The sequence below is a fragment of the Papaver somniferum genome, chromosome 10 (genome assembly GCF_003573695.1).
Source record: "Papaver somniferum cultivar HN1 chromosome 10, ASM357369v1, whole genome shotgun sequence".
NCBI classification, from domain to species: domain Eukaryota; kingdom Viridiplantae; phylum Streptophyta; class Magnoliopsida; order Ranunculales; family Papaveraceae; genus Papaver; species Papaver somniferum.
The window spans coordinates 95,567,632-95,588,034 of record NC_039367.1 but is presented as its reverse complement, the minus strand read 5'-3'; the positions used below and the strand labels follow the sequence as shown (position 1 = coordinate 95,588,034).

Here is a 20,403-nt window from a genome sequence, read left to right as displayed (position 1 = left end):
ATTGTCTCATGGCTTACAAGCCTACTTATAGTCTCACAAACTTGACGATCACTCAAATGACTTTCCTCATAATAACAAACTCTAAATAAAGCACACATTCCTAACATAACACAAACTCTAAATAGAACTCTCCTAGAACACTCTAGAACCGACACAACGTGTTCTTCTAGTTAACCCAAACTTCTAAATATCGCACAGTGTGTCAACAACTCCTGTTTATCCAACTTGACTGCGTCAACTACAATAATTGATCCACTCGGACTGGATCAACATCATATGTTGATTAACGAACCAAAACACCATATCTTGGAATAACTTCCAACACCTCCTAATGTTGATCATTATGCAGAAACTCTTTCAGCAACACATGTGTTAGTTTGATCGAGAAGCTCTATTACGGACAAGAGTGGGTTCCTCCTTTTGCTCAGAGTAGTTTTCGAAATCATAGCAAGAGAAGCTCTATTATAGACTTAGTTATCTAATAATTAAAGTTAAAGTAGAGTATAAATGAATTTGGAGAAATGGTTTCCAAGTCATTATACTGCAAGTTTTTTTTATCTTCTTAAATTCAAGTCATTTCAAACTGTGTTGGGTCACAACAATGGCATCTTCCATAACCATATCATCAATGCACTCTTAATTTGTTAATTTCCCCATTAATCGGGTCCCCATATGAGTTTATAGATTCCTGATTAAACATCATATTTTGTTGTCTCTTATTTGCTAGCCATGGCCTGCCACTGGGCTTTGGCTCTTCTAATTTTAGTCTTTCTTCCGATTTTGTTGCTGTCTTATGCCTAAATATGGATATCCTAAGCTCCATCCCGCAACACCGTATTAAAAATGCACGACGACGGGGCAAGGCGAAGCCACATCATAGAAATCAAAGATGCCCGATGCATAGCACGGGCATAATCAAAAATCTTAAGCCATGGGGAGAGACGTAGCCGAGCTACACCAAATCAAAAATTCCAAACATGCATCGGAATGGGGTGAGGCAAAGCCGAGCTACACCAAATCAAAAATCCCAAACATGCATAGCTGTTTCCGGATCCGCCCGGTGCGTAGCTCGTGCACAAAATCTAGTAAGAATAAATTACTCTAAAATAAATTACGTAAATGGACTTGGCCAATGATGGTGATATATATAGACAGGGATGGAAGGTTGACTTTAGAAAACACCTCTAATCAGTGAACTTACGTTGACTTTTGTAAATTTACATGGAATAGACATTGATATTTTCTAGCTCAGGAGTGCATATTACATAAGCTCAATTTGACAGATAATTAACATCATCTTTGAGCAGAAGCAAATTGGATATACCAATTTCCTTATGCAAATATTAGAAAACTCAGAACCTTTGGAAATCGTATCTTGAAAAGGAAAATACTCACGAAATGGAAAAAACACTAGGAGATATGATTAGTAACCTCAACCTGGATAGTGTAGATCCATACTTGAATATAGAGCATCAAGATCACAAGCAAACGATTTCAGAAATACCAATTGATATCAAGGCGAAGAATCCAAAAGCGTATCAGCCGAAAATGGTGTCTATCGGTCCATACCACTTCGGGAAACCACACTTGATGTCTATGCAACTCGACAAACAAAGATCACTATTTCATTTCCTTAAGAGATCAAGCGTTCCAGTCGAATCGTACTTTGACAAATTGAAAGCAGTTGTCACTCTCTTAAGGGAATCTTATGAGCAACTAGACCACATGGAAAATTGGCAAGATGATGATATATTCATTCAACTCATGTTAATAGATGGAGTTTTTCTTTTCGAATTTTTGTCCGTCATTAGGGGTAACCAAAACAATTATGATTACGCTACTAATGATCCTATATTCGGCTATGAAGGACATATGTTGATCTATGACACCGTCATGCAAGATCTGTTGTTATAAAGAACCAACTGCCTTATTTGGTACTCTCTACTTTGCTTTCTGTTTCCGAAGGCCTGCCAGAACAGGTATAAATTACAACTTTAGAACTCCTCTCCCTGCAGGCTCCTTTTTGTTACTTTCGTCGGGTTATTTTAAGGCCGTTATGCAATTTCTAAGCTTTACTGTTCTCTATTATCTCATGGAATCGACACGATGTAGTTATGCAATTCTAATATGCTACTTACTTACGATGCATGAGTAGTTAGGCCTCTAACAGGGTGTTTGTTTTTTGCTGACTCAGCACGAGTCAAATGTCAAACGGTTTGATTTTATTTTGAGTCAGATCTGACTCGCGAGACCAAATCCTGACTCGAACCTATTTGAATAAGGTGATAAAATATCCCTGACTCATATTTTTAGTTGTATCAGATCTGACTCAAAAAACAAATGTGTTAAGTAAAATCTAGATGAGTCAGTTTTTTCAGTCAGATCTTAGACGAGTCAGATCCAAAAAGAAAAAAATAACAAACATGATGGAAGTGTTTGAACTGACTAATTTTTTGAAGTGGTATTAAGTACCTAAAAATATTTGTGTTCCACTGCTGTGGATGCAGAGCGTAAATAGCATCCTCTCCTGGATGATGTTTGCACCAAAAAAAGGTCCTGGGTTGCATTTGTTGGACATGTACATGAAGGGATTACTGGATGAAAGCCAACCTGCAATAGAGAAAGATCAAGATGCGGATAAAACACATGTACGTCTCTCGGCGTCCAAGCTACACAAGTATGGCATCCAATTCAAAAGGGTACAGAGTTTCAACGGGATTAAGTTTGAAAAGAACACTGCAACACTAACACTTCCTTCGATCCTCATTAACCAACATACTGTACCTAGATTTCTAAACCTCAAAGCCTATGAACTTCGTACCGGTACCAAGGAGTTGAGTTCTTACATTGATATCTTGGACTGTCTTATCCAGTCGGCTAATGACGTTAGCCCACTGTGCTCCCAAGGGATAATCGTTAATTCTTTAGGGAGTGATGAAGCTGTTGTTGAAGTAATGAAGGAAATCACAAAAGATAAAGTGCAACGAGACAAGGATTATATGTCTAGTGTGGTGCTGAAAGAGATAAATGACTATTATGGAAAAGGTGCAGTGGTTAAATGCAGAAGGTCCGGTAATAAATTGGCTTCAACGGTACTAGGGAGAATGAATTATCTTTGCTACTCACTCTTCTAAAATTTTACAGATGCAACGATTAAAATAGTTGTGAGCCTTAAGTCTACTGCTTTTTCAATGTTTGATTGGTGATTTACTTTGTAAGCCTTTTTGATTTCTGGTTTTGGGTACTGGCTTAATTGCAAATTATATTACTTTTTTTGTTGCTGAAGATTGAATGAGTTGCTCCAGCTACAATTTGAATTTCCTCGGCAGTGCACCCAAATATACAAGTCAGATATTAACTAAGAAGCATATGCAACATAAAAAAACATGCTTAAGCCAACAGAACTTCCGTGGGGATTTTTTCATGTACATCCTGTCAAGAGTCAAGCAGTGCATTAGTTGTGATTGGCAAGGTGATGTGTGTGTACCGAATACTACTGCATCCACACAAATTCGCCCTTCTAGATACCCATCTATAATTATCCACTTGAATGTCTCCACAAACTCAAGATTCATCGTTCTCTAACGATTGTAACTGTTTCTTGATTTTTAACGATTTTATTGATCTGTTAGTACTTGTACAAGTATGTCGTTTAGGATATCTAAACTGTACACTATAATCCGTACCTTTATACATATATACCCAAGAATAGAAAAAATTAAGACAATAAATGTTCAACTCCTCAGAAGAACAGTAGAAACAAAATGCCAAAATGGCATAGTTTTTCTTTGGCCTAGTTGAGTCTTTCTGGTGTGCACAACTCAGGGTCTTGGCGGCAGTCACTGCTTTTCTGTGAAGGGGCAAAAACCAATTTCAAATATGTAAGGCCATCGGTTGTCCTGGAAAAACTAAGTGTATATGATGCCTAAATTGCAGAATATTTTTGAACTGTAAAAAAAAGATGATATTCGTACTTGGAGATGGTTCACAAAGACTGGTTAGGTGTCCCGCTAACTGGTATAGGCGGAGCAGTAGAATCCCAATCCATTTCTATTTCTTTATTGTTTGTAAAGCTGCACATCACAAGATAAAAGGAACCATGGAAGTCAGAAATCTCACAGGACTCAACACATTCGCATTATAAAATTGAAGAGATGAGATGGTCAAAACATAACAGCAAGTAGGATTCATCGTAACCTCGTTGAAGCAATTAGTTTCTCGATCGCTATAACCTGGTTAGGGAGTTTTTTTGTAGCCTCAAGAGTAAACTCGATTTCCCTTCTACACTCTGGCACAGGAGACATTATATCTGTGTAGTTCACATACTGCAAAAAAGGTAAAATCTGTATTAAAATCTTTTGCCTGGTCATGTGAAAAATGACTTGATTTCTGGACTGATAATAAGAAGTTGTTATAATACGGGCATCCAACTCAAAACCAATTGGCAATGAGTGGAGAGGTCCTAAGAGATTATAAACCGCAGGATCTTAATTGCCCATACAATGTGGGACTAATAATCTCAACACGCCCCCTCACGTGTGGCCTCGTTGGGTCTAACACGTGGACAATAAATCGGGTGACGCGGAGTAAAGGTGCGGTCAACTGACTCGACACAAATAGCCTGCTCTGATACCATGTTAGAATACGGGCATCCAACTCAAAACCAATTGGCAACAAGTGGAGTAGCTCCACACCTTATATGGACCGCTGTATGGTTGCCCCGCCTTCTTAGGTCTTACTGGGTCTCACGTCTCATACAGGACTTGGCTGTTGAGATTATTAGTCCCACATTGTATGGGCAATTAAGATCCTGCGGTTTATAATCTCTTAGGACCTCTCCACTCATTGCCAATTGGTTTTGAGTTGGATGCCCGTATTATAACATGGTATCAGAGCAGGCTATTTGCGACGAGTCTTTAGACCACGTCTTTACTCCGCGTCACCCGATTTATTGTCCACGTGTAAGACCCAACGAGGCTACACGTGAGGGGGCGTGTTGAGATTATTAGTCCCACATTGTTTGGGCAATCTAAGATCCTGCGGTTTATAATCCTATGGGCCTCTCCACTCATTGCCAATTGGTTTTGAGTTGGATGCCCGTATTCTAACAGAAGTCAAATGGGATTCAAAATTCCGCATGATATAGATATTCTGTAAATGTTGACATTTTTTTGGTTCCGTTAAATTTACATTGCCGCATACCTGAAAGTTGTCAAAGGTAGTACAGTGAGGGATCTTTGATTCTAATCCTTTCATCATGTTTGCATTCTTTTCCCCGACTCTGACTAAAATTATTGACAAGGGGTACTTGCTGCATCAAGGATTATTTCTATAAGGCAATGTCTTGACCCAAATGATGAAAAAGGAAAAGAAGAGACGAGGGTTGGCAATAACTGGAAATCCGACAAAAAAACAAACCTTGCATTTGAAATTGCAGTTACAGTTTCTTGCTCCTCATCACTTAGCTTGCGGTGCTCCGTATCAGAACTTCTTGTTACCTGTGACCACAAAAAGGATTCCACTATAAGCTCTTGATTTCACTAAAATACACACTGCGCAACCTCTCACTTGTTGATGAGCAAAAAGCTGCAAAATAAATTCCGATGGAAGTAAAATTTACCGGTCCATCAGCAATCATGACCAAAATATGATGCTGGTCACATTTTTTACTTGCAATACTAGTAGCCATTTCAACAATTCGTACAAATGATTTAAAATCTGCGGAAAATTTTAAATAACGTTAGCCACAACACACAATGGAACCGATTTTAATAACTAAATGGGGGTATATATATTTACCTGCCAGTCGCATTTGACATGCTATCTGTCTGTATCGTTCTACGACTTCCTCAAACCCATGACAGGGTTTCTTATCTTCGTAGAAGCTAAAGACGTGCGTATCAAGTGTGTTTGCTGTAGAGAGATATTATCAAAAATCAAAACCTGGACCTCCTAAGCCCCCCCACCCACCCCAAAAAAAAAAACTGAAAATATAACAAAAGGTGCAATACCATCTCCAAATCCAAAGCAGTGAATATAGTTATCCCCACAAATAGCAGCAAGGGTCTTTCCTATTATAGATACCACTTTTTCATAATCGTTTGGGTCGTTTCCTATGTAATGCAAGCTCTTTTCGGTTGTCCCTGAAATTCGCGGAACAAGTTTAGCGTATAAATGAGATACACAAGGTGTTTCAGAATATATGAGAAAAGACATGTCTTACACTTGCTTTGAGTGAAACAAAATCCAAGAATAGGATTACCAGACTTGAGACCCTTGGCTCTCAAAGCTTCAGAAACCTGTGGAGAGGAAGAACAATCAATGTGTCGGTAGCCTCCTATAACGAAATTATAGGAATCCAAGTCCTAACAAATAAGCCCAAGTCCTAACAAACTTGGGTCAGCCTGGTCTGACTCCTGAGGTCAGAAATAGGAATCCAGCCTTAACATTTGATTTCATGGTCTCTTAGATAACACCTCTCAACTTCCAAAAAATAAATAATTCAGCTGTAATAAGATTTAGACCAATGAATCAAGTTGAGAGTAGAAGAGAATATTTACCTCATCCAAGGTTTTGTAATCTTTCTTTATCCATGAAAACTTCTTGTCCAACTTACAGATAGAATCAGACACAGCACTAGAACCTCCACAACCCAACTTACAGTTGTTCCCCCTCATACGTATGAATAAAAAACAGGAAAAATCAGAGCAGAGAACTAGCTGAAGAACTTAGGAAGCGGAAATTGAAATCAGTATTACTCAAAAACCCACATCCAAAATAACCAAGTCAGTTGACAAAAGAATGCTGGGGTTCAACAGTTGAAGCGTTTTATGTGAATGAAACTTGAGGTCTGCAGTGTTTGAAGATATACATGTTTATATACATAGAAGGGGCCGGAAATCTTAAAATTGAAATGTTTCGTTTGTTCTTTATCTGTTTTCTCACAGTTTGATTTGTTTTCGTCTATTGCGGAGTACTATTTATCTTATTTATGCATGATCCTTGGCCCTTTGTAATGGCAACTTCAAGATCAAACTTAGCTTGTATAAAGACTACTCTCTTTATTGATGTTTAGAAAATCTCTGAAAACTAAACACAAGCTCTAATCTTGCTCTTATGATCAACCACAACTTTGGTGATCATATACATATAGAACTATGAATTCCTTTTCCTAGTCCTATTACCTTATTACATGTCTTTCCTTTTCTTAGAACTAGATGACTTCTAATTCCCTTAGGATTATATCAATTTCCTAATCTTGTCCTCACCAGCTTGTTAGTGACTTCTATGTTGAAGTAAATCCAACATTCTCCCCCTTAAGCTTCAACTGTGCTTGTGAGAAATCTTGTACTCCTATTAATTTCCTCATTTCTTCAAACTTGATCCGAGCTAATGCCTTTGTCAATATATCTTCCTTCTGTTCAGTTCCAGGTATGTGTTCTACGTTAATGACCTCCTTCTCGATGCATTCTCGTATGAAATGATACCTTTTGTGAATGTGTTTCGTCTTACCATGAAACACTGGATTTTTAGTGAGTGCAATTGCAGACTTATTATCAATCTTGATGAGAACTTTTTCAGGTTCTCTTCCTTTGATTTCCTCATTGAGTTCAGAAAAGTAGTGTCTCTTACCAGTCATGTGATTGGTGGATCCATTATCTAAATACCAGATTCCTTCTTCTCCATCCTTTGATTCGTAGTTCTTTGGTATTAGTTTCCCTTCGTTTAAGAATACAACTTCGTGCATGAAAAGAGCTGTATCTGCTTCCCTTGTTTCATTCTTGTTTGCTTCTTCCATCTTTTGTATTCTTTCAGGGCATACAGAGGAGAAGTGTCCTGGTTTATCACATCTGTAACAAATAATGTTTGATATATCCTTCTTTTCTTTCCCTTGGTTTTGATCATTCTGACTTTTTGTTCTATCTTGTGAGTTAAACCTTCCTCCCCTTCCTCGGCCTCTGTTTACTCTACCACCTCTTCCACGACCTCTTCCTCTTGTCGCAGAGTTTTGTTGGTAAGAGTTTGTGTACAAGAGTTTTCCTTGAGTTTCTCCATTTTTTTCTTCATCAAGGATTCTCTCTTCATATGCTTTCAATATTCCAATTATATCTTCATAGCTAGTCTTCTTGAAATCTAAGACTTGTTCGAGAGAAGCTATGATATGAATATACTTGGATCTTGGTAAACTATTGAGAAACTTCTTTACCAGTTTATCTTCATCAATGGATTGTCCAAGTGACGCAGCTTTTGAGGCTATCTATGATAGCTTTCCTGCAAAGCTATCAGTAGTATCAGTGTCTTTCATCTTTACTCTTTCAAATTCAGACATTAAGGTTTGCAGACGGGCTTCTTTAACTCGATCAGCTCCGAGATTACGTGCCTTTATTGCATCCCAAATTTTCTTTGAAGTTTCCTGTTCACCAACTTGTAGAACAAGACATTCTGGTATTGCTTGAAAGAGTAATCCTATAGCGATGTTGTTCTTATCTGGGTCCAACGTACCAGGATCAATTGTTTCCCAAACTTTGTAGATTTTCATCAGTACCTTCATTCTCATGGCCCATACTGTGTAGTTTGTGGCGTTGAGGATTGGAACTTGTATTGATGGTGGCGTGAACTGTTTTGCACCCACAATGGTGGTTTTGTTTTCCATGGCTCAGAAATAAGCTCTGATACCAATTAATGGCAACTTCAAGATCAAACTTAGCTTGTATAAAGACTACTCTCTTTATTGATGTTTAGAAAATCTCTCAAAACTAAATACAAGTTCTAATCTTGCTCTTATGATCAACCACAACTTTGGTGATCATATATATATATAGAACTATGAATTCCTTTTCCTAGTCCTATTACCTTATTACATGTCTTTCCTTTTCTTAGAACTAGATGACTTCTAATTCCCTTAGGATTACATCAATTTCCTAATCTTATCCTAACTACCTTGTTAGTGACTTCTATGTTGAAGTTAATCCAATACTTTGAAACTGAACTTAGGAATTGCAGAAAATTCAGACAACTTTCCAAGAAGCTGCGTATATAACGTGTTAATTACTAATTCAAAAAATTAACGTGATTAAGCGAAGAATAGTTTTTGGATATGCTTATTATCTTTGTTTGGTGGTATACGCAAGGGATTAAAAGAGGGCAAGCTAGCTGTCTTAGAGATGATGATCAAGGGTCTAGCTTTTATGGAGATAAGAGATAATTCAGATCATTGTGCGAATGGTCAGCATGCCATGCAATGGCTCTTGGAGAACAAGGACGGTGGTAGAAGACATTTAGTCTTCAAATTTTTTCGACCAAGTCTTTAAAGTTAGGTATGTGATAAACAGACAACTGAATGTTTAAACCTTTAGCTGATAAATTTAGCAATATCCTTCCTGGAAAATGTTGAAAAACACGAGCTGATCCCGACGCTTGCTTGCCACTTTGGACGTGGCCAAATCTGGTTCATGATATTTTCATTTCATTCAAATGAATTCCACAACACCGTGAATATGATTTTCAAACACAATAAGCTCCACGACAGCACGCTACTTGCTTCCATTAATCTAATCTAAAGTGCAGTATTGACTGTATCGTACATGTCCCTTCTCGGGGAAATATAAATATGTTATAGCTTTCGGGGTCGTAATCATCATTATAAAACACATTTCTTTGAATGGTTTGTTTTCCGTGATCCGAATAGAAGGAGCATGGATGTAAGTCATGGTCAGGTTTTATTGTTCTTTAAACAACAAAATAAGTCGGTTAAAATCGATAGCAGCCTAAGAGCATCCACAGTGGGTGAGTATAACCAAAAATTTGGGATGAGATCGTAACACAGTGGGACGGAGTAAAGATCAAATCCCAACCAAAGATCAAATTCCAGACCAAATATGGTCGCGACCAAATCCCAAATTCTAATATAGTCGGGCGTAAATTTAAAGTACGCTTGTTGCTAGGCGTAAATTTAAAGTACGCTTGTTAACGGGCGGAGATTTAAATTACGCCCGATGAAATTTTAATTAAATAAAAAAAAAAAGAATGAAAAGTCCGCCTGTTAAAATTTACAAAGAATGGGGCGGACTTTTAAAGTCCGCCTGATGGAATTTTAATGGGGCGGACTTTTAAAGTCCGCCTGATGAAATTTACAAAAAATGGGGCGGACTTTTAAAGTCCGCCTGATGAAATTTTACAAAAAAAAAATGGGGCGGACTTTTAAAGTCCGCCTGACGAAATTTTAATCATGTACCGTTGCGTCACAGCACGGACTAAACCCAAATTTTGGTCTTTTGTTTGATCTTTGATCTTTGGTTTTGATCGCACCACTGCAGTTGCTCTAAGGGAGTAAGGGTCACCTCATGGGTTTAATTGTGGGCGTTTGCTGTTTTTTTTTCTTTGTTTTGTTTTGTGTTGTTTTGTTTTTCCTTAAAGCTGTTGTTGGCTTTATAGCAACCTAAGAGTCACCCGTCACCTCATGGGTTTAATATTGATGTTCAGACACAAAATGATGTTTTTCCGATTATACTAATTAAAGAAAGCGAGAGCTGGTTGACTGGCAAAAGATACAGAATGGGATTGACAATAATGAATTGATTTAGACGGTCAAGATAGAATAGTTGCAACGAAAGGGCGAGCAGTTAGAAACGGCATCGGATCAAATGGTTCCAAAAAAATAGTTGGCAATAAGACAGCGCCGAAGCCACGATTCTAGTTTAAAGGGCGGAAAAAACAACAAACAAATGTGTTCAATAGGTTTGGATTGGCTTACTTTTCGAATTAGAATATGATGATTTGTTGCATTTTAACTCTAGCAACCTCTTTGTGGTGCTCGTTCATTTTATTGTAGGCTCTCTATAAAGAATTTCTTATTGACTCTATGTAAATTACTCAGCTTACTTTTCAATGCCATTTTTTTCTTTGTTTCTTAAAATTATTATTACTGAGATTGTGTAATAAGAGTAGTAAATACTATGCGAAAATCTCACATTGTTAAAGCAATTAAGCATAAATAAACAGGTATATAATAGTATGTACATATAGTACATTATGATGAAGTAAAGCTTATTTTAGCAACAATATTTAGAACGCACAAATTTTGAAGTGTTATTTCTGGTTGTAGTGAAAAGCAAGAACTGTGTAAACAGTCTGAACTACTGACAGTAACAATAGTATAGTTGCAGCCCCTACTATTGAAGCCCAGTTATCGCGCACCCATATCCAATTTCTAGTTGCTTTTTTCTCCCGATGATAATACTCCTTCACCTCTGCAATTGTACGAATAGAAATTTGATCTACATCTCCTCGCACTGTATCTTTTGTGAGTTCTTTCATTACTTCCACCATAGCCTCATCACTACCCAGAGAACTAACTATAATCCCTTGAGAGCGCAGTGAGTTAACATCACTGGCAGATTGGATAAGAGAGTCCATGAGGTGGATGTAAGAGTTGAGATCTTTGTTTGTGCCCACACGAAGCTCATAGACTTTCGAGTTAAAAAATCTATCTTTGGTTTGTTTGTTGATGATGATGGAAGGAAGACTTAATGTTGCAGTGTGCTTGTCAAACTTTATTTTGTTGTAGCTTGCAACAGTCTTGAAATGGACTCCGTACTTACTTACGGAGCTTTGAAGCAGAAATTCGAATGGTCATTTCCTCATCTCCCCGTTGATGATGGCTTCCTCCTCCCAATATTCCCTTCATATATGTGTCTAACAAGTGATGGCCCTGGAATTTCGGGGGAGAAAACATAATTGTCGAGAGAATTCTGTGTGTGTTCTGCATCCATGAAAGCCAAATTATAGATAACACGTAACAACTGCATACTACATATATACCTGTTGAGTAAATTGCAATTGTAAGCAGTAGTTTCTATGTTTTCTTACCTCTTCAGATTGGCCTTCGGAAACGGAAAGCAACGTAGAGAGTACTAGGTAAGGTAATTGGTTCTCCAATAACAACAAGTCTTGCATCACATAGTTATAGTTCAAGTTATGTCCACGATGACCAAAAATAGGGTCAATATTAGCATAATCGCGATTGTTCTGATTACCCTTCAAGACAGACAAGAATTCGATGAGAAAAATTCCATCGATCATCATGAGTTTAACGAAGCCATCATCATCATTTTTCCACCTTTCCATCTGCTCGACATCCTGCTCATAACTTTTCCTCAATTGATCCACGACTAGCATCAGTCTGTCTACATAGTCTTGTTTAGTTGCGCGTGCCTGTGATCTCTTGAGGAAGTGAAGTAGGGCTCTTTTCTTATGTAATTGCATTTTCATCAAGTGGGGTTGACCATAGTGGTATGGACCAATGGATACCATTTTTGGCTTGTAAGCATCTGGATTTCTCTCTTTGATATAAGTTGGTATGATGAATATCTGTAGGTTCTGTTGTCGATGTTGCTCCAGCAATATGTTCGTGTTCGTCTGTAGGTAAGGCTTCTCTAACTCCATATACATGTCATCTTGATCCAAGTTGAGGTTATTGATCATTTCGGATGGTGTTTCTCCCATATATGTCTCTATATGTTTCTTGAATCCAAATCCTTAAGTTGGCTTTTACAAATAAAAAACAATCTGAATTAATCTTCCAAATGAGAGTGGAAGGAATAAACCAAATTGGATCATTTATCTATTCAGTATGTGCTAACTTTAAATATTAATTTTTAAACAAGGTTGGATAAAAGTCTGCATAACTACGCGTAAAGCATATTACGATACGCGGATCAAAATTGGAAGGAAAGCCGGGGGAGGCTTGCCCTTGCCCCTTGAACAAAATTGGAAGCAAGACATTGAGACTTGATTTAATAATTATTTAACGGATTTTATTTTACATTCCTTTTCTCTCTCCTCTTTCTTCCCCCGAAATGGAGTAAATCCTCCTAGGATAAGCTTGGGGGCTTAGAGCAACCACAGTCACGGCCAAATTTGGGGACTAAACTCAAATTTGGTCTCAAAATATGCCGCAACGGAAGGGACCAAACCCAAATTTGATCGCCAAAATTAGGGTTTGAGACCAAATGTGGTCGTTAACCCAGACTAAACGAAATATAGTGGGACGGAAGTATTAATAGCGTATGAAAGCAGACGAGATTTTAGTGACCGTATGAAATCAGACGGAAGTATAATTAACGTATGAATCAGGCGCATCTATAAACTCCGCCTAACCAAACGCATGTAATACATACGCCCCAACACAGACGTAGTTATATTGTACGCCCCAATGGGACGTTGGTATATTTTACGTCCCAATGGGACGTTGCTTTAATGTACGCCCCAATGGGACGTTGGTATATTCACTCGTTTAGTGGGCTAATACGTTATTAGAAGAAGATTAGTGGGCTAATACGTTATTAGAAGAAGATTAGTGGCTAATATTTATGTAAATTCACTAATCAGGCGGTCATTAAAAGTGCGCCTGAATAAGGCGGTCATTGAAAGTGCGCCTGAAATCAGGCGATCATTAAAAGTGCGCCTGAATTAGACGGACATTAAAAGTGCCAGGCGCACATTAAAAATGCGCCTGATATCAGACGGTCATTAAAAGTGCGCCTGAATGAGGCGGACATTAAAAATGCGCCTGAATGAGACGGTCATTAAAAGCGCGCCTGAACTGGGACGGTCATTAAAAGTGCGCCTGAACTGGGGCGTTTGTTATACTTCCGCCTGACTAAAAATAGTCTTCCACGACTGTGGTTGCTCAGTGTAAAATGCCAATTTTTTTTAGCTTTTGGTCTGCTATTTGGCATTTGGTCGACTCCATGACTGTGGATGCTCTTAGTTAGGGTAGCGAAATAGGAGACGAGATTGAGAGTTACACTTGCCATACAGATTTTGTTAGGACTTGGGAGATGATTTCTAGTAGGATAAAGGTCCGATCAAATTGATTAAGTAAAGGTTTGTTTATTTCAATTTCCTTTCATTTTGATGTCTTCTTGTTTCCCCTCTGTTGGGTTTGTTGCCTCTGTTGTTTTTCTTTGATGGGTTCTTAGATCTCTGCTGAGAGATATTACTCCATGAATTTCTTTCCCTTTGGTTTTGCTCTTTGTCGATTGAGCTATTTCTATCTTGCTTTTGCTCACTTGCTTTAATTCATTTGAAAATTTCTGTTTGAAAGACTACATGGTAACAATAACAGTGTGCTGACCTAATTTCCCTTGTAAAATCTAAGCCATATATAATTTTAAAAGGGATGAAATTGGCTTTTGAGCTAAATCTCGTTCGTTATAATATGAATTAGTAACACTATAAGGGATGTATTTGGGTTATGACCTAATTTCCCTTGTAAGACCTAAAAGCATATATTAAATCTAAAAGGGATGAAATTGCTTTTGAGCTAAATCCTGTTGGTTGTAAGATGAATTAGTAACACTAAAAGGGATGAATTTGGGTTCTGACCTAATTTCCCTTGTAAGATCTAAAAGTATATAGTAAATCTAAAAGGGATGTAATTGGCTTCTGAGCTAGCTAAATCCCGTTGGTTGTGAAAAGAATTAGTAATACTAAGAGGGATGAATTTGGGTTCTGACCTAATTTCCCTTGTAAGACCTATAAGAAAATCTAAAAGGGATGAAATTAGCTTCTGAGCTAAATCCCGTTGGTTGTGAGACGAATTGGAAATATAGCAATGTGAAAATGGGATGAACTTGACGAATTGGAAATATAGTAATGTTAAAACGGGATGAACTTAGCTTCTGAGCTAATTCCCATTGTTTGAATGAAATGAAAATTCTTGTTTGTTTTTCTTCTGAAAGGGATATAAAATTTCTCTTTGTCCCTCGGAACAAGTAATGTATCTTGTGTTCCTGGGTATGCATTTGGGTGACTAAAGTAAACCCATTCTTCAATCCCTTGTTAATCTGCACAGTGATTTTCGAATTGATTTCAAGTTGGGGTACCATTTTGGTTTTAAGTTTTCTGTTTGGAAAATGTTTGTAACCTGTAGTCGTCCAAAATAAAATAAAATAAGTGAATGTGAGCCCATCGGTTCGTATTGAAGAAGACATGTTGAATTTGTCGGTGATAATTGGTTTATTAGAATTTACAAGTTGTTGGTATTGAAGATGAAGAGTTGAATTTGTTGGTGTTAATTGGTTTATTAAAATTTTACAGGTTATTTGTGCTAAATAGTTGTTGGGTCTCTTCTTATTTGGTTTTGCGATCGCAAGTTTTTAAAAAGCAAAATTTTGAAACTATGGATTTGGAGAAAATTTCCCTCATATATGTTAAATGTGTTTTATTTCATTTTCTGCTTGGCCCTCTAATCTGCCCTTTTCTGGATCCGGAATTATTCGTGTTGTCGTTTCTTGAATGTTGGAAAAAGAATATTTTCAACCTAAATTTAACCTCTGTTGATAGAAGAAATTCAAAATTTAAATATCTCAATCCCTGATCCAAGATAAGCTAATCCGAAACAACTCCCAGGTAAGTCATATTTTAATCATTTCTCTTAGTAAATTTAAAATAGAATAGTGTTGTACTTGCTCCTCTGCTACTAAATTCTTTTTCAAGAAATCTGGACCTATCTTTTGTGTTGTCGCTGCTTAGTAAGTGCTCAAGTGTTCCGGTACTGACTCCAACAAGTGTTATTTATTATATTAACAAACAAGACTTCACAGCAGATTACACGTAACAAAAGCTTGAGGGTCCCTAATTGTTTCTTGCAGATCAGGTTGTATTTCCCTCAAGCTTTTGATTTCAAACCATTTTATTTAAAGATAGTCATTTGTTTTATCTTGTGTTATGCTTTACAACTTTCCTGCATCCTCTTCATGCTTACATGTTAGATCTCAGTTACACTACTTGATAAGAACACAAGCAGTTCACTTAGATACTTCAGTTAGTCAGTTCAAGCTTACTCACTTCTTTCTATTGGTATGAGTGCTTTACTTCTTCAAGGATATTCTAGTTATTGATTGCTTTGGTTCCCTCTATTTTTTTTAAGAACACAGACCTTACACTTACTATTTTGGAACCTCCTAGTTCTTAACAATGAAAATCCTGGCATGGAACACACAGGGGTGTAGCCAGAAAAAAGCTAAACAACATTTAAACACTTTACTAAACATTGAAAAGACAGAAATTTTGTTTCAATCTGAAACTAAATCTCAAAGGCCATTAGTTAGAAAAATTTTAAACTCCTTTCGTAACCATCATATTGTAGACCCAGAAGGTACAGCTGGAGGCTTAGCCCTTGCCTGGGTTGACGGATTCCATTTTTAAATTGTGCAATGGAATCTCAATATGATCAATGTTATTGTCAAAAACAATTTCAATTCGGTTGAATGGCTTCTAACCTGTTTTTCTGGATCTCCAAAGCATGATATGAAATTAGAGGTCATAGGAAATCTTGAAAACATAGCAAATAGAATCAACCTTAATTCAATGCCTTGGTTAGTTATAGGTGACCTAAAAATCATCTTAAATAGTGAGGAAAAAGAAGGGGGACTTCCCTTTAACAGAACTAAGATGGACCCTATTTTAAATTTAATCCAAAGAACAGGCTTGGAGGACCTGGGATATAAAGGAAACATCTTTACATGGAGTAATAATAGACAAGGCATGGACAACATCAAGTAAAGGCTTGACAGGGCCATGGAAAATGCTCAGTGGAACATTGAATTCAAGGAAGCATTCCTTGAAAACTTAGTTGTTATTGGTTCAGATCATGGACCAATTTGTCTCTCTTTATAACCTGTTTCTATTCCTCTCTCTCATTGTTTTAAGTTTTATGATACTTTGCTAAAAGAACCTTCATGTATTGAGGTTATCAAGTGCTCTTGGAATCTTAGTCCTGAAAACACTACTTTTGATTTGTTAGCTAACATTTCAAATCTAACTCATAACCTTAGTAAGTGGAAAAAAGATGTCTTTGGAAAACCAAACAAAAAGATAAAACTTCTTTTAAAAGTAATGGATAACTTGAAGGCTAAAACTCCATCCAAATGTATAACTTCTTTAGTTAACAAAAAGCTATTAGAACTAGAAGCTTTGTACGACACTCAGGAGGAAATAGCCAAACGTCAGTCTAGAAACAATACGATAGCTTTAGGTGAAAGAAACACTACCTTCTTCCATGTAACTACTTTGAAAAGGAGAAAACGTAATAACATAGATTGTATTCAAGATAAGAATGATAATGTTGTATCTAACAGACCAGAAATCGCTGAAGTTCTTACTTCACACTTTGCTGATCTCTTCACTGAGAATTCCACTAACTCTGACGATCTTATTTTCTCACACATTAACTCCTGCATCTCAATAGAAGAGAATTATGATCCTAAAAATCCTGCTGACTTCAGGCCAATTGGCCTGTGTAACACGCCTTATAAAATTATTGCAAAGATCCTAGCAAATAGACTAAAAAAATCTTTAAAAAAAATAATCTCTCCGCTTCAATCGGCCTTTCTTTCCTCTAGACAAATATCAGATAATATTATACTAGCTCATGAGGTGGTTCACTCCATGAAAAAAAGTAAGAAGAAAACAGGCAACATAGGCTTGAAAATTGACATGTCGAAAGCTTTCGACAGGGTCAATTGGAGATTTTTGAATAAAACTCTAACAGAATTCAGATTCTCGGAACATTGGTGTGAGATGATCTACCAATGTTTATCTACTTCTTCCATTGTTGTTTTGTTTAATGGCCAACCTTGCAGTGAATTCAAACCTTCAAGAGGATTAGGCAAGGAGATCCATTATCTCCCTACCTATTCATTCTTTGCATGGAAGTTTTTCCCGCTTGCTAAGCCATCTACAAAACATTATACAAGTTCAGGGAACAAAACTGACACCCAAATCTCCTCCTATCTCCCATCTCTTTTTTGCAGATGATCTGCTTTTGTTTACCAAAGAAGATTTAGGAAGCTGTAAAAACTTGTTAGATGCTATACACACTTTTAGTGTTGCTTCTGGACAAGTTATCAATTTTGAAGTCAGGGCTCCTTTTTAGCAAAAAGGTGCATAACAAGCACATAGGGATTATTTGTAGAATGATGAAGATAAAAAAAATCAACATTAAAGACACACATTTAGGTGCCCTTGTTTATAGACAGATCAAAACTAAAAGTTTTTGACAATATCATAGAAAAATGGAACAAAAAATAAGGAATTGGCTAGGAAAGATTCTGTCGCAACCAAGTAAAATGGTGTTGAATAAGTCAGTTTTATCTAGCATGCCGATATTTAGTATGGGCTGCTTTGTCTTGCCAAAAAAAGATAACTAATAGAATAAATAACATACAAAGGGACTTTTGGTAGGCAAAACACACCAACTCTAAAGGCATTTACATAAAGTCTTTCGGTTTTTTATGTAACCCTATAGATCAAGGTGGCCCAGGATTCAAAGAAGCTAATAAAGTGAACCAAGCTATGATCAGTCGCATAGCTTGAAGACTTGTGAGTCATCCTGATGATCTTTGGGCTCAAATTCTCAAAGTCAGATACTTTAAAAAGTCAGGAGCTCTGCACTCCAAAGGGAAATCTCAGTCTTCTTGGATTTGGAAGTGCATTTTACAAAGGATTGCTCATATCAAACAGTATAGTATCTGGGAAGTGGGTAATGGTACGATGATAAACATTTGGGATGATAAATGGCTTCCATCCAGAGCTCAGACTTTGGCTGAGTCATTTCCTACTAGAAACACATCTATAACACTTGTGTCTGAGCTCATCGACTCAAACACACATAAGTGGAACATTAACTTGTTAACCTCTTTATTTGATAACTCAACAGTGCAGGAAATTACTAATATCAGACTATACACTACTAATGAAGGTGGTCTGAAAATGGACAAACTAAGATGGACCTTGACAAAGAATGGAGAATTCTCTGTCAAGTCTCTCTATGCAAAACTTTCTAACCCTTCTAACTCCATCTATGTTAAAACAAAAAAAAATATTGGAAGGGTCTTTGGGCAATGGATACTTCACAAAGGATTAAATTATTCATATGTAAATGCATTCAAGATGCACTACCCACTAGACTAAAAATTATATATGTTGCAAAGAAGTATGTGTTCTGTGATAATGCTGTTGAATCTACTTACCATCTTTTCTTTGATTGTGATTATGCAAAAGCTATCTGAAATCTACAGCCAATGGCCTATCAGGGAGTATCTCAAACTCTAAATTCTCATAACCATACTTTCTTGCATAAGTATAATGAATGGATAGAAGGGGATACAAATTGCATCTCAATGGCACTTGCTGCTACCAAGTGTTGGTTCATATGGAAACAGAGATTCCTTAGAATCTTTGAAGATAAATCTAGAACTCCTGAGCAATTAGCATTAGATATAGCACGTCATTATGAGTAGTGGCACCCTACACTTCTTCATACTTAATGACATTCTCATTAAACGTATCACTTTCTGGCAATTTCCAAAAATCAACACTATTAAGATCAACTGTGATGCATCTTGGATTTCAGAAAAAATACTAATGCAGGTTTTGGATTTGTGATTCGCAACTGGACAGGGACTTTCGAAGGAGCTGAATCAGGAACCTTCAGAACCTCCACAGCTGAAGAAGCAGAAGATCTAAGTCTCCTACAAGCTACAAACTGGGCCATCACAAACAAGGGCAGAAGATCTAGTCATTGAGGGTGACAATCAGGAAATCATAAAGCACTTACAAGGGGAAAATTCTACAATCCAGTGGCAGAGTATGGAAATTTTAGAAGAAGTAAAAAGGAAAACGGAACTATTATCTCACTTTTTGGGTTTCAACTTCGTAGATTGGAAAGCTAACAGAGTAGATGATCTTTTAGCTAAGAAGGGAAGGAAGAACAATAGACATGAATCTTGGCTAGAACAATCCCCACAGTTTTTATTTCCCTCAATTGCTTTTGATACTGTAAAAGCTTATGCACGTTGTAATATTAGTAACTCTGCTGTAATTTCTCCAAAAATAACTAATCTAGGAGATTCAGTCATCGAAAGATCGATTCACTCTGAGTTGGTCATAGAAGAGACTGAATCAAATGATTAGTTTCTTTCTGTCGTTATCAATCTACTTTATCTTCAATAAAAAACATATTTTTTTTTTTGTTGTTGTTAATTTTTATATTGTTAGTATTTTAATACTTATTTATTTATTTGAAGATTTTGAATTAGTAACTTGCAAGGAAAGTGAATCACTGTGTAACTAAATTTCCCGAAATGTTCAATAAAAGATTAATGCCTAATTATTACACGATGGATTACGTTGATTTGATGTTGAATGCTGATCATAAATCCAATAATCAAAAAACGCAAGCATTCTGCATGTTCAGCGTTCTTTACTCCTGCATAGCATTTTGCTGAGCATCCCCTCCAAGTTCCTGCAAAATCACGCAAGATAAGAGCAACACCAGTTAGACCAGTTTTACTATCGTATGAAGCATCACAGTTGATAACAAGATATGGGTGTGTA

The 20,403-nt window shown here is 36.9% G+C and overlaps 1 protein-coding gene, 2 long non-coding RNA genes and 1 pseudogene across 3 annotated transcripts; 2 read left to right on the top strand and 2 right to left on the bottom strand.

The window, feature by feature from the left end:
• The first annotated feature begins 1,287 nt into the window (after positions 1-1,287).
• On the top strand, positions 1,288-3,285 carry LOC113319561. The gene is made up of 2 exons (XR_003345629.1): positions 1,288-1,979; positions 2,508-3,285. It is a non-coding gene; the product is annotated as an uncharacterized LOC113319561 (long non-coding RNA).
• Positions 3,286-3,790: 505 nt separating this feature from the next.
• Positions 3,791-6,981, bottom strand: LOC113315988 (E3 ubiquitin-protein ligase RGLG1-like). The gene is made up of 10 exons (XM_026564225.1): positions 6,561-6,981; positions 6,224-6,299; positions 6,012-6,143; positions 5,800-5,913; positions 5,621-5,718; positions 5,419-5,498; positions 5,203-5,311; positions 4,198-4,325; positions 3,975-4,073; positions 3,791-3,850 (listed from the first exon to the last, which is right to left on the bottom strand). The coding sequence occupies exons 1-9, from the start codon at positions 6,675-6,677 to the stop codon at positions 3,986-3,988; spliced, it is 942 nt and encodes a 313-aa protein (XP_026420010.1). The 5' UTR covers positions 6,678-6,981; the 3' UTR covers positions 3,791-3,850; positions 3,975-3,985.
• A 3,994-nt stretch (positions 6,982-10,975) lies between these two features.
• LOC113315247 lies at positions 10,976-12,609 on the bottom strand (annotated as a pseudogene).
• A 1,163-nt stretch (positions 12,610-13,772) lies between these two features.
• Positions 13,773-20,013, top strand: LOC113315176. The gene is made up of 2 exons (XR_003342791.1): positions 13,773-13,887; positions 19,468-20,013. It is a non-coding gene; the product is annotated as an uncharacterized LOC113315176 (long non-coding RNA).
• The last annotated feature ends 390 nt before the right edge of the window (positions 20,014-20,403 follow it).